The sequence below is a fragment of the Coffea arabica genome, chromosome 6c (genome assembly GCF_036785885.1).
Source record: "Coffea arabica cultivar ET-39 chromosome 6c, Coffea Arabica ET-39 HiFi, whole genome shotgun sequence".
Taxonomy (NCBI): Eukaryota; Viridiplantae; Streptophyta; class Magnoliopsida; order Gentianales; family Rubiaceae; genus Coffea; species Coffea arabica.
This window is the reverse complement of record NC_092320.1, coordinates 7326764-7340223: the sequence shown is the minus strand read 5'-3', so window position 1 is coordinate 7340223 and position 13460 is coordinate 7326764. Positions and strand designations below refer to the sequence as shown.

The window sequence follows — 13460 nt, the reverse complement described above, 5'->3', positions numbered from 1 at the left end:
TATCAAAGATGAGCTTCACCTTGTTCGTTCTACACAGCTTGCTTTTGTCCCTAAGTGAGTTTAAAATACAACACTCTCATGAAAGAGTAAAATATTGAGTGTTTCAGGAGGCTGTCCAAAACAAGACAACCTGAAACTGATGCCAGCTGACAATATACATGTAATTGCAGTAACTCAACCAAGTAAAGTTACAACTTTTGGTAAAGTTACGACTTTTGTGAGATGAGAATCGATGAATAATCCGATTATGCAATAGCTAAACCAGTACATTAAAGGATTGAAGTAACAGAGCATATACAAATCAAGCAGAACACATGCTCTGCCCCATAGCGGATTATTGACGATTATTTTTCAGCCTGCTACTCGTACATAGTAAGGAAACTTACAATAGTACTCCACCATAAAGGGAGCAGGGAAAGGTGCATGTATCTGTTGACATAACGCAGCTGCCTATATACTCATCTAACTTGTTTCTACCTTACTTTAAAAAGACCTAGTAATATCCTAGATAAAATGTTAAAAGGCTCTACTATCACACCAGTCCTAATCTTCAACCTTGGACATCAGGCTCGCACATGTGGGACAAGGAGGATCCATTTGTTCTTCTTGGCTAGTTTTCTGCTCCAAACAGTCTGCATGGTAAACATGACCACAAACTAAGACTGCTACTACAGAGAGATCGCTAGATGATCCAATGCCTCCATTGATGTACGGTTTCTTCCTCAAGAGCCTCTCGCATATTCTACATGCCATCTTTCCCACATCGTGAGATACTGCATCCGTAGAAAATGAACTCGATCTGATTCTTTCTGGTTTTAGAAATGCTTGATCCCAATTTTCTGAAAAGATAAGTTTCAGATATCCAAGTGAGAAAAGAACATAGTGATCGAAAGGCTTAGAGAGTTTATATTAAACATATGAGTAATGCATAATATGCCTCCTACTAGGATATTAGGATAAAACTTCTCTGCAAACGTAGATTTTAGACCAACTAATATTAATTTTAGCTTTCAAATTCAAAATTAATAAAATTAGAGAGCAAATCTTTTTTAGTATGAAACAAGGCCAAATTAAAAGAAATTAGGCTCATCTATGGGTTTGTTATGTGGAAAACAGATAAAACCTCAAGTATACCTGTATGCTGGCTGCAATCATCTGAACGATACTTATTAGCAAATTTGAGGAATATATTCTCATCTATTGAAGGAGTAACCTTTCCACTTGATGTGGATGCATCAGCGCGGTTCCCCGAATTTCTCCGATAATACTTGCGGCTACAATACCGAGGATTTCTTAGTAGCATAGCGCGGCTAAAGTGCTGATGATGAGCAGGCAACTGTGAAACCTGTGGTAACTTAACAGAGTCATCCATGATTTCTAAGATGGATGAAATGGGCCCTATTGCACTACTTTTGACTTGATCAGAAGATTTCTGCGCTAAAACCAGGACAAACAATGAAAACTTGCACCCAACCAAGGCCAGAGATAAAGATTTTACTTGAAATAGACATCAGAAGCCGAATTTTGAAGCCCAATTACATGAAACCAAAGCTTGAAATTTATGGCTAAACTATGTAAGACACTGTAAGTTCGCAAAACAAAACCTTCTCCTCATCCTCTCCTCTGCCCTTACCTAACCCTGACCTCCCTACCAAAATGACAGGGAAAAAAAATAGCATGAAAAACAAGAGGAAATGGAAGAACCTGCTCTGACGATGCTTCCATTTGAGATGACTGTTGCATAACATCTGCAATATATTTGAAACAGAACATACTTTTCAGAAACAATTCAGATGATTATACATGAGAAGATCTCAGTGTTGGAACTTTCAGTTTCAACCAGCAGAACCCCCTTCAATGAAAGATGCAAAACAAATGTAAAAGGGCATTACATGTACGTAAATTTACTAACAAGATGAACTTTCTCTAATTAGAGAAAATTACAGAATTATTTCTATAAGGCCACAACATTATCTCAAATGTTTTAAAATGAAAATCAGATTTCTCTGGCAATTTGGTAAACAGTATTAATTTGAGCGTTGTAGTCAGCCCATTTTATCAAAATTTACCATCATGTACATGTTAGATGATGAGTAAGAGAGTTTTGGTACACACGCATCTTGTGTAACTTGGAATAAAAGAAACGAATAACAGAATTCTTTAACATTCCAAAGAAAATCCCAAAAACAGCTTCACTGAAGAAAATTTCAAGGACAGTTTGATTAAAAACTAAAAAGTAGGTGGAAACTAAGATTATTTTCATGAAGATCAACCCCAAGGATACCGAAAGCAGAACTGAGACACTAAGTCAACTTCTGACTCATCACAAAACAAGTTGGCAGGCAGTCTAACCAGGGTCACTAACTGAATAGCAATGCCACTATCAATCACATTAAATCACATTGATATTGATAAAACCCTCATTTCTTATGTATATACAACAGAAAGTCTCTCGCTAGCAGATAATTTCATAAGCCAAAGTTTGACAATTGTGGAGAAGGATGTCACAGGAACACATTCTATATCTAAATAACAGGTAGAGCCAACAAAGTTAAACTGAAAAACTCTAATCTTGCACCACCAATATCAGTTCTATACTCTGTTTATATCAATATACATAACCGTGGACTTTAATTTACGCCAATACACAAATCCATATAGCAAATGGAGCATTAGATGGTGTTCCTGCTGATAATTACAGCTCAAAAGTGAGCCACATTGTTATTTTTAATCTCTTGATACGTAGTTGGATTATATTTCTTTTTCACAAGAGTTCCAAAACGATAGGAAAATCAACACAAACTCTAAAGTAATAGCTCAACTGATGGTTCTCTAATATTTCTATCCCAAAATATAGAAGTACATACCCAACAAGATTACCTTTAAAAAAAAAAAAAAAGATCACATTTTTTAAGCTAGAAAGGAGTCAACAACAATTATTTACTCCCCAATCACATTCAAAATATGCAGCTTTTAACCATAAAACACATATCGAGTTGAATTATGACCTAAATAACAATAAAGATTACAATGCCAAGTGTACCAGACTTGCAACCAGCAGGAATATAATTCATCTATCAAACATACAGCTTAAGATCGGTATTTGGTTTTCAAAAAACACAATTATATTAATAAGAATCATCCAGCAACAATTCTTGCAAAATCAATATTTTCCCTTTTAAAACTCATGCGCATTCATTAAAAATGACTAGTATTTTGATCATCAGAAGCCCCAGATGTAAAATATCTATCATCGCATAAAAGTCTAAGACACAAGAGAGAAAGGAAGATGGAAAAGAAATGTCAAAACATAAAAATAAACAAGAATCCCAAAAAAAAAAATAACCAAAAGGAAAAAGAAAAAGATCACCTGAGGGAGGAGCTTTATTAGGGTCGGTTCTTCTCTTTCTCTTTCCCATTATTGATTTTTTTCAGTAATATATACCAAAAAAAAAAAAAAAAACAATGAAATAAAAGCCGTAGACGAAAATGGTCTGATATATTTATTTCACTAAACAAGCATGTCCATAAGGTTTTTTACAAAAGGATGAACACAAAAAAAAAAAAAAAGAGAAAAATTTAACGGCCAAAAGGGCAGGCAGGAAACACAGGGTTTTGGGAGGGTTATTGGATTTAATTAAGAAGCAAAAAGGGTTTGTGGAACAGCGAGGACGGAGCAGCAGACACCGGAGGTACGCTCAAGAAATTAAAATTATAAAGATCATAATATATAAACAGACGGGGAAAATGTCAGCAGTTACATTTGGTGGCTAAATGGAGAAGAGTGAGTGAGAGAGAAGGTGAGTTAAGATTGTAGGAAGAAAAGCCGGGAGGGAAAGTACACGTGTTCTCCGATTATGATAATTCACCCTCTGGGAAATGATTTCACTTTACCAAAATTAAAATAGCCAACATGTTGCTTTCTATTTCCTTAAAAATCATACACCATTAGTCTATATTAACCACATATTACCCCTATAATTTTTTGAACTTTTATTATTGATATAGAAATACATACAATGAGACTATCTCTCTTTTGTATACAAAATGAAGTGACATTTAGGGAAAAAAAAAATGAATTGCCAACGGCATTACTCATCTCTTTATTGCCTGTTTAGGGCTGCAGTATTTTTGCTTAAAAAGTACTTTTGGAGAATGAGATCACTCTCAAGGTATTTAATGAATATCATTCCTTGCATTTATGAGTAGAATTATTAGATACTAAAACACTTTTAGCACGTGTTCAAAATCAGTACTTTTTAAACAAATTTTGTGTTTCAAAAAATTTAAAAAAAAATTACTATAACTACTTTGTAATAAGTTTCGAACTAAATAAATAGATAAATATGTTTTAGAAATTTAAAATTATATTTTTCAATTAGAAAAACACTTGTGCAAGTATGCAAACACAATATGATTAAGCACTTATGCAAGTATGCACCAAGCGCTCTATTAATTGAAATGTTTTTTGATAAGTTATTGCAAATTTAAACGGGCACTTAATATGCTAGTCATTATAAACCATTCCTTAATACTTTTGTCGAGAGAGTGACATATTTTCTCTAGAGGAATAACACATACAAACCTCTGCGTGAATGATCCAGCGGTAGCACCTTCCATTGGTGACAACTTGGTCCAAAAATCGAGTATCTACTCTGCTAGATTCCTCCGCGCACTTATCGTGATTGGGTCAGATTGGGACGTCGGGCTCAAGCTGCAGGAGATTAGTCGAGCCCATAAGGATTGATCCGAACATCCTGTGTTCGACAAAAAATAATAATAATAACACGCACAATACTAGCATAATAAGTTTTACATTCCCTAAGTCATGGGGTTAAAGGGGCCAAAGAGCACCTAGAAAAAGTTCATGGGGTCAAAATGCAATCAGCGCATTTTTTTGGAATTTGCTTGTTGGTATAAGAAGAAAACTAAAAGACACGGGTACGAGATCACGTATTAGCCTAAAATGCAAAGAGCTTTCGGAAAAATGGCATCCTTCTTTGGGCCATCAGAATTAGATTAAGCCTTCCCATACGATTACCACTTACATGAAAGGCCCAAATCAATGCACACAGATTTGATAAATGGATCTTAAAACTGAAGCCCGTACCGGCTCTGGAATTTTTCAGGCAACAAACACATTAGCGTGGCCGCCCCGCCCATAATAAAACTTGTTCTGCTGTTTTTCCTGAGGTTACACATCAAATTCGAATCAGCCAAAAGGTCACATAACACGTCTCAAATTGGAAGAAGCCAAGAGTACAGATGAGGCGGTTCCAAATCCAAAGTACTTTTCTTCCGAAAATGATCCTTAAAGTTGACCTGTTTGATTCTTCAAAACCAGTCCAATGTTTCTGAATGTCAATCAGATTTAGCAGACTCCATTTACTGTTGACAATAAGAACTAGTGTTAATGGCAGCATGCACAATTCAGAAATGGTTTTTTTTTTTTATTTTGCGAATTAATTTTACATAAAGTTTTCATCACTAAAGCAAACTATGTTATTTTAATCTTTTTTTTCCCCGTTAATTGATGGTTGTTTTGTAGTTACAATACTTAGAGGCTGTTATTCTGTTAAGATGTGTTTATATAGTTATGGTTAAAAAATAGTTATCGGTAGTTATTTTAGTAATTCATATTTAGTAGTTCAAACTATTGTTAGACATATATTACATTTTAATTGTGTTGGTACAATTTTTTAACCTTTTTTATTCACTATTTTATTTTCATTTTTTAAAATAATGTCAGCACCGTGCATAGTACAGGTATTCATACTAGTAAAGTAATAATACCCAAACCTCTGTCTCTCTCCTTTACATTTAGTGAGCTTCTACGTGTATGATTTAATATGTATTTAATTTAATTCGATCTCACAATTTAGATGAATTAAATCCTCCGTCTTTTTTTTTTTACTAGAACAAAGTGTTTAGGTCAAAAACAGAAGGAATGGAGGGTAGTGGAAGCCCGGAAGGTGGATTACTGGCTCCAGCTTCGCAGAGGTGGTTACATCATATACTCCGTGTATTAAGACCTATAAAGTGTATTATGGGGTCAGAGGGAAAATTTTGGAACTTATTTGATATTTCTGCGTGCTTTCCTATCTTGTTTCTGGTTTCTTTCATGTCTTTGTCTTTTCATATCCTCTTTTTGTGATTGACAATTCTGAATCTCGTTGCGTAGAGCATCTGCAATTTCCAATCGCACCGTCCAATAATTTTTTCTTATTCTTCAGACGAACTGTAACATCCATGAACGAACAAAATACACCGTACCAGCAACCATTTTCTTAGCTGAAATTAATCATTTTTGAATTCCAACAAGCATTTTCTGGACCCAGACTCCTTTTTTATTTTTTTTTTCTTTTTTCCTTTTTGGGTTCCCTTTTTTGCCCGTTTAAGAAGGATCGTTGAATTGGTGTGCTTGGCCAGTTTTTTTTTTTTTATTGGATCTACCTCTATTCTTTTTATCAGACCCGGATCTCAAAAGGACATGTGACTGATATTTTGGTGCTTCAATACTCTTTTTATCTTCGCTGACTTTTCAGACCTATTATGTGTGTGTCTATATATATATATTCTGCCATGCATTATCGGCGTGATTTTTATTGTAAGATCATGTCTCTTGTAGATAAGACTGTCAAAATGGAGTCAGACCAACCCGAAGTTGGCTAAAGAAAAAGTCTGATGAATCCAATCTTTTAGTCAATCGGTTTGAGTTTGAATTTAAAAATTAGACTCGAATTAAATATGAACTGAGTTTGGATCTCATTGGACTCAAATTCGATCTAGGCCGGGCCCTATATATATAATATTTATATTTTGATATTATGTATAATTATATATATTAATATATTATTACTAATTACTAAATATATACATGTTACAAAACACACAAATACATCTGAAAACTCTTCTATGAACTTTCTTGAAAGATAATGCATAACTGAATCTTTAACTTTTCTTATTAGTTGAATAAATTTTTGTATTGGTATAATATTGATTGATTTTTTTTTTGGTCTATAAATACAAATCATCAAGCATGTTTGAATTCAAATCACAAAACCATAAAAGAAGTTCCAACTTTTAAAGATGTATTGGTTTATGACCGCATGTTTTATTATTATTTTTCATGTATTTTGAACAAATTAGACATAAATATTATGAAAATTTTTTGGTTTATATACTTTTTAAGAACTATTACTTGTTCATATTTAGTTTTAATGTTATAGTCTGATAAATATTAAATTAGTTTTATAACTTAATAGTTATAGTAATTATATTAAGAAAATTAAGGAGTAATAAGTTAATTTAGATTAAATTTGAATAAGAATTACAATTCGAATATTATATGAGTTGAATATGAATTTCATATTTATTAATTAAAAACTCATAGTTCAAAATTCAAAATTATTATAAATTAAATTAATTGAACTTAAGTTTACAAAAGTCCGACTCCTTAGGCTCGATTAATAGGCATGTTTGCAGATCTCGGCGACTTGCTTGTTTCTGTAGTTATCTTAACTTCGAATGAAATTGTCAACCTGTCATAGTCGTTTTCAGCTGTCATCCACTTACCTGGCCAACTTGGATGATGTTGTTTGCAAAGTCAAAGAAATTTTCATATTAATTATCACCTTAAAGAAATGAAAAACAAAGAATAAATATCTCTCTGACCAAAAAAAATAAAAATAAAAATAAATTTCCCATGCCCAGAATTATGGCTGTTTTTTTTTTTTTTTTTTTTTTATCAAAGCCTTTCGTAAGGCTAGACTTTTGTGACTTTACAAACCTAAATCCCGAATAAACCTCAAAAGTCGGCAACTCTTGAGATTCCTCAGGAGACTTATAAACCCATCTAAATCCCCTTTCAGCTCCGATGTGGGATAACCATTTAAGGAGGTAGCTGCTACTAAGATCTAAAGAGAATTATGACTGTTGAGAGGTGAAATAAGTGTCAAGGTATGGAGTTGCAGATGCAATCCCAATCTCAAAAATCTGTTTTTGGAATACTAAAATCCAATCAAGTTTAATTGAGTTAATATGGATATTAAGAAGATTTTTACAGGTATGTAGTACATTCATCTGATCCGATGACGATTCAGTTTCAGTCAATTTCTTTAAGTTTCTTTAGGCCTCTCTACCCTGGTGTAGGTTGGATTAGGAGTAGGAGTAGAAGTAGGCTAAATTAGCTGTTGTCGTCTGATATTAAAAAAAAAAAAAAAAAAACTAACCACCCCTTCTCTCTCTTTCCTTTCTTTCCAACAAAACTCTCTATTTCCTTTCTCCTTGTAGGATTTGAAAGTTTTCTTGGGACAAAAAAAAAAAAAAAGAGGAGAGAGTTGGGTTGTGGTTAAGTGGATATATCACTACTGCCCTTAAACTTATGAATTATTTTCAATTACTTGTATTGACAAAATGTTGGTTTTAGTAGTATTTATGCTAGAATGTACTGTAATTTAAAGGGGAACAACAAAAAGAATAAATCTATCTGTCCATGCAGAAGCCAAGGACCATAAAGTGAGTGAGCGACTATTGCTTGCTGGCATTTGGCAATGTTTAATATATTGACGCCAAATGCCACTCAACTTTGGCACGAATACCAAATCTAAAAATGGTTCTCTGTCCAGTTACCCAACATCTGTGGCGTGGCACTGGATATGTACAGAATTTGCAGTCTGCGCGCACGAATAACATTATTGCATTGTCACTCATGACTCAACCCTGTTGTCTAATTTGGCATAACTGAAGCCAGAAGGTGAGATCTGAGAAGGGTGATGGACCTGATCTCAAATTAAGAGCTTGGCTTTTAAGGGTCCACAGTGACTACGGAACATCCATGACAGCATACTCTTAACCTTCCATTCATTGGCCCTCTCCCCCAACTAGTCTGTTGTCTGTTCCTCTTCAAGCTGATCTCGACAAACAAACCGCATCTCAAAGACAAACGCAACAAAAAATAACTTAAAAAAAAAGGGTACTCCCCACTCCAACTACGTACTAGTGATTAGTGAAGGCAACAGATACATACACTGAAATTGAAAGCTACGTGCAGGATTATCCGTTTTGGAGGTTTATGCACTGCCGAATAGACTCAACACGGCTCAAGGGCCTCTCAAATTCTTTGCTGATTATCTCTTTTCTATCTGTTTTGTGAAGCACCATCTATTAAAGATTGCAAAATGGAGGAAGAAAGTTTTGGAAAGCCATAAAGCCATAGCGAATGCTTTTTTTTTTTTTTTTTTTTGTGGTCTAAAGTAAATTCTGTTCATTATTCTTTTTCCCTTTATTTGATTCCAAAAGTTGTCTTGTCATGCTAGGGAAAAACATCGGATACCTTATCTTGTTTTTCCTGAAAATAACATGCAGCTCCAGAGCATTAGAACCTCAGCATTAGTACTTATCAAGTTATTCTTTGGGGTTTTTCTGGCTCAGATGTAGTGGTGTCGTCATACGAACCATCTGCCATGATGTTTACGCCAAATAGTGACCGGTTACTTTCGGTCAGGGGTTAACTCGCAGTGCTCCTCGAATATTAAACTGGTTTCTTGCTTCCGAAGTTCAACAGATTGAACAAAAAAACAATTCTTTCATTTGGTGGGGACTTTCCTTGATGAGTAATTATAAAATTACACATAAATACGTGGGGTGAATGGGAGCAAAGTATGTATATGTAGCAGTTCGACTGTTGCTTTTCCTCTGATTTTAGAACCATGAGCCCACATTATTGCTAATCCCTGGGTACTTTGGCTTCTAGTAGATCAGTTCTAGAAAAGTGTCAGAGGGATCATCATTCATGGCATTTACTTGTCAAACTTGGCCTTTTCTGCTGGCACGATGACTGACTCCATTGCTGATATCACACCACCTTCATCTTCATCATTAATCAATTAATTAATATAGGCCGAACAAACTTGTCACAAGATTAGCGTTATAATTAAGTACTCCAATATTAATCCATGCAAAGGCCATCGAATTTGATACTGATCATCATGACTAACGTGTACAATCTGCAGCCGCAGCGACCTAGGTGGAGGAGATACCTAACTTAAGATGGCGTGCTTCTTTTTAGTTGAGACTTATTAGTCTACAGACCCTTCCTAAATCACGCAACAGTTCCCTTTAATAAACCTGCTCTTCTCACGTAGACTGAAAAGAAAATGGCGTTTGTGCTGAATATGGAATGTATAAATTGGGCTTTCTACGACGACATGGTATTGGTGGCGCTTTCTCGTGAAGGGGCACAGTCATACATGCTCATGATTTTGGTTTACGCAACTGGGAGTTGATGATTTTGGACTGATAATATTTTGTGGACCGTGGCTATGCTCAACTCTAATTATATGTCCAATAATTCCATGATCTAGGTTAATAACTATCAAGTTTATTGTCATCTAGGTTAATAACTACGAGATTTTTCTTAGGGAGTGTTTTACTAGTAAGTGCTCGTTAGCATATTTAAATCACATTCAACCTGCATGCGAATGAATATACTTAGAATTATTGACCTTTCTTGCGTTTTTTTTTGTGCAATGTAAACTTTTGAACAAATTAACACTTAAATATATGCATGTGTAATGCACTTATTTAATCTACCAATGGATTCTTTCTTTTTTATTTTTGTTCTATATTGATAGCGCAAAGATTTCTTTACACGAGTTTGTCTGCACGTATGTTACGTGTATGTGTTCAAACACGAAATCATTTTATTTTTCATACATGTGTCATGTAATTAGACTCATCTGCATAAAATCAATTTTTACAGCACCGACATAGAAAAGAAAAACTCAACAAAAACACAATAATGTGTTATGTTTCCTGTTCTTCTAATGCATTATCGTGCATGTTTTTCAATGCAAATAAGTGACAAAAAAATGAAATAGGTCATTAGGTACAATCTCTTTGGAGGAAAAAATGATGAACAAACGCAGAATAATAATAAACAATTTTTGTAACGGATGCCATACATTCTATACAATCTATCATGCATATTCACACTAGTAATTATTACTTTATGTTACATTTATACATTTTTTTCTAATTAATTTTTTTATATTTATATATTTTTTAATTAATTTTATATTTTTTAAAATATAAGTAACATTTAAAATACATTCTAAGGAGTGTTAACAGGGCACCGGTTAGATAAACAGGCTGAGTAATAAAAGCCAACCGATCTGATCTGGAGAATCGCGCACAGATGGGAAAAGACGGGCAAGGAAAGGAAAGGAAAGGAAAGGTGCGCTTGGTTGATGCTCTTCTAAGTTTATCGGAATATGCCACCTCAGCTAACTTTGATTGGTGATGAGGAGAGATGACAAGATAATATTGAAAGGTTCGTTTACGGCAAGTATTAATTACGGTGAGATTCGGATTTGATCGTACACGTTAATTACTACTACAGTACTTTTTACCCCGCCCCGCTCTGCTCTGCTGCTCGACTAAAAATCTTTTTTAATTCCATCATCGTCGCTAGTCGCCAAGTTGGGGTTATTTTCTAATCTCTGACTAATCTCTGATTCGCTTCCCTTGTCAAACTGATAATAATTCATACAATCACCAGAGTTTCTCCATCCCACATCGAAAGATTGTGGAATAGTTACTCTGAATTTAAGATCCTCAGCCGCATCTCCTGTCACCAAATGATTGGATGGTGTTGATTTGTAGGTCCTCCTTAAATTGACTTTAGAATCCGATTTGACGATGACTCCCGAGTGTTTCTAATCTAATTATGTGTGTTATTTCTTCTGTCTATGAAAAAAAAAATACAATCACCAGAATTTAATTGCTTGCGTTTCTATCTCCTCTTTATTATCAACGTAATTGATTTAAATTTACCGGGCCCATCACCTTATATTTAATTTATTATCAACGTAATTGATTTAATTTTACCGGGCCCATCACCTTATATTTAATTTAATTGGACCTCGACGTATTTTGAAAATTATTTATTTCACGTAAAACTGTGAGTGTAAAATTATAACAAGCATGCAAATCTAACGAATGCTGAACCGTTAAAAGAGATTTCAAAATTAATCTTTGGAGAAAGTCAAAAAAGAATACTACTAAAAGACAAATAAATGTGAATCAAAGGATCGCTTAGGTATGAACATTTATAAAACCAAGAAAACTAAACAATTCTTGCTGTCAAAAACCGCTAGCTATTTTTTTTTTCAATAAAAAAAAAAAAAAACCGCTAGCCATGATCTGGTGATGTCAACAGTGAATGGAAAGCAAATGACGTTGGCAAACCTACATAGATTCCGCTGGCAGTTAATCTAGAAGTAAAAACCTTTGGGCTATTATTGTACATGGTTTCTGCTAAATGGCAACATGTCAAAGTTTGAATTGACTATTGTGTATTTGGTTTCTTTTTTATTAACAAAATTGATGTGCTGCATTACGTATCCAACAAAGAAATCGGAAGTAATACCCGGCAATCGGGGGTTTCTAGAGTTTAGTAGCGTCATCAAATTTTTATTTAAGTAATACACACATCACTCATAATTGATGTGGAATAGAGGAAAAGAAGGAAAAAAAACACTAAAATTATTGCCAAAAGCTCGCCAACGACTTTTAACCGCTCCATAATTTTAACCGACAATCGGGGTTTCTCGATTTCTAGAGTTTAGTAGCATCATGAAATTTATGAAAGCAGCCAAGAAACCGGTCCATTAAGGAAAGTGTGATAAGCATGTAATTTTGTATAGTAGCAACCATGCCATTATAACCACCTCCAAAAAAAAATTATTAAAATTTTCTTTTATCAAAATGATTGGAATTGATTAGTATTTTTTAGGATTAATCCGTACTAACCAACATAAATGCATGCTATGTATGCAAGAATTTGTATACAAGGTTAATGCTATTTTTGAATGCGGTGAGAATTTGCGTATGTATCCTAGTTTAAAGTACATCGGAGTAAAATTAAAATTTAACAAAATTCATAATCCATCCCCTCCTATAAAATACACGAGCAAATTTGGCTTTTTGAATTAATGTTGCATATATTTTTTAGCGTAAATATTTTTTTATACTAACCTGTAATGATGCATGACACATAAATAAAAAGTGAATTTAAAATTTAAATGATAATGATGTGACATTCATTTGTATGAAAAAATCTTTATATTCTCCGTGTATTAAAATTAATTCCCCATTTTTTCCCTTTGAAATTGTTCTTAAAACCAATCAAATCCATCGAAGGAAGTCATACTGTCTCGAAATAGCCAGATACATTCGTAAGAAGTTTGTTAATAATATTATTATTAGCTTTTGATTTATTAAAAAAAATCCTCCCAAGAAATCCAACCGTATGACGACCAAGAAAACCCCCCCCCCCCCCAAAAAAAAAAGGAAACAAAATCATACAACAGTAACAAAATGGGTATACGGAATATTCTTCGTCACACGATTTAGATTAATCTACGACGATATATCACGGAAAATGGTAAATCCATTTC

At 34.0% G+C, this 13460-nt stretch overlaps 1 protein-coding gene across 2 annotated transcripts; it reads right to left on the bottom strand.

Moving 5' to 3' along the window:
- Nucleotides 1-229: 229 nt before the first annotated feature.
- On the bottom strand, nucleotides 230-3881 carry LOC113691894 (uncharacterized). Of its 2 annotated transcripts, none has more exons than XM_027210223.2 (4): nucleotides 3371-3881; nucleotides 1705-1748; nucleotides 1135-1432; nucleotides 230-839 (listed from the first exon to the last, which is right to left on the bottom strand). In XM_027210223.2, exons 1-4 carry the CDS (start codon nucleotides 3417-3419, stop codon nucleotides 544-546), a joined length of 687 nt encoding a protein of 228 aa, XP_027066024.1. In that variant the 5' UTR covers nucleotides 3420-3881; the 3' UTR covers nucleotides 230-543. The 2 variants fall into 2 exon arrangements, with proteins under 2 accessions (XP_027066024.1, XP_027066025.1); XM_027210224.2 differs by having other exon boundaries at nucleotides 1135-1345; nucleotides 3371-3878.
- Nucleotides 3882-13460: the final 9579 nt, after the last annotated feature.

What these genes read in the sequence shown, in the direction of transcription:
- LOC113691894 (XM_027210223.2), bottom strand. Translation starts at nt 3,419, where the DNA reads ATGGGAAAGAGAAAGAGAAGAACCGACCCTAATAAAGCTCCTCCCTCA. An exon ending in TAATAAAGCTCCTCCCTCAG is followed by an intron (nt 1,749 to 3,370) that starts GTGATCTTTTTC and finishes AATATATTGCAG; the next exon opens with ATGTTATGCAACAGTCATCT. An exon ending in TGATTGCAGCCAGCATACAG is followed by an intron (nt 840 to 1,134) that starts GTATACTTGAGG and finishes TTATCTTTTCAG; the next exon opens with AAAATTGGGATCAAGCATTT.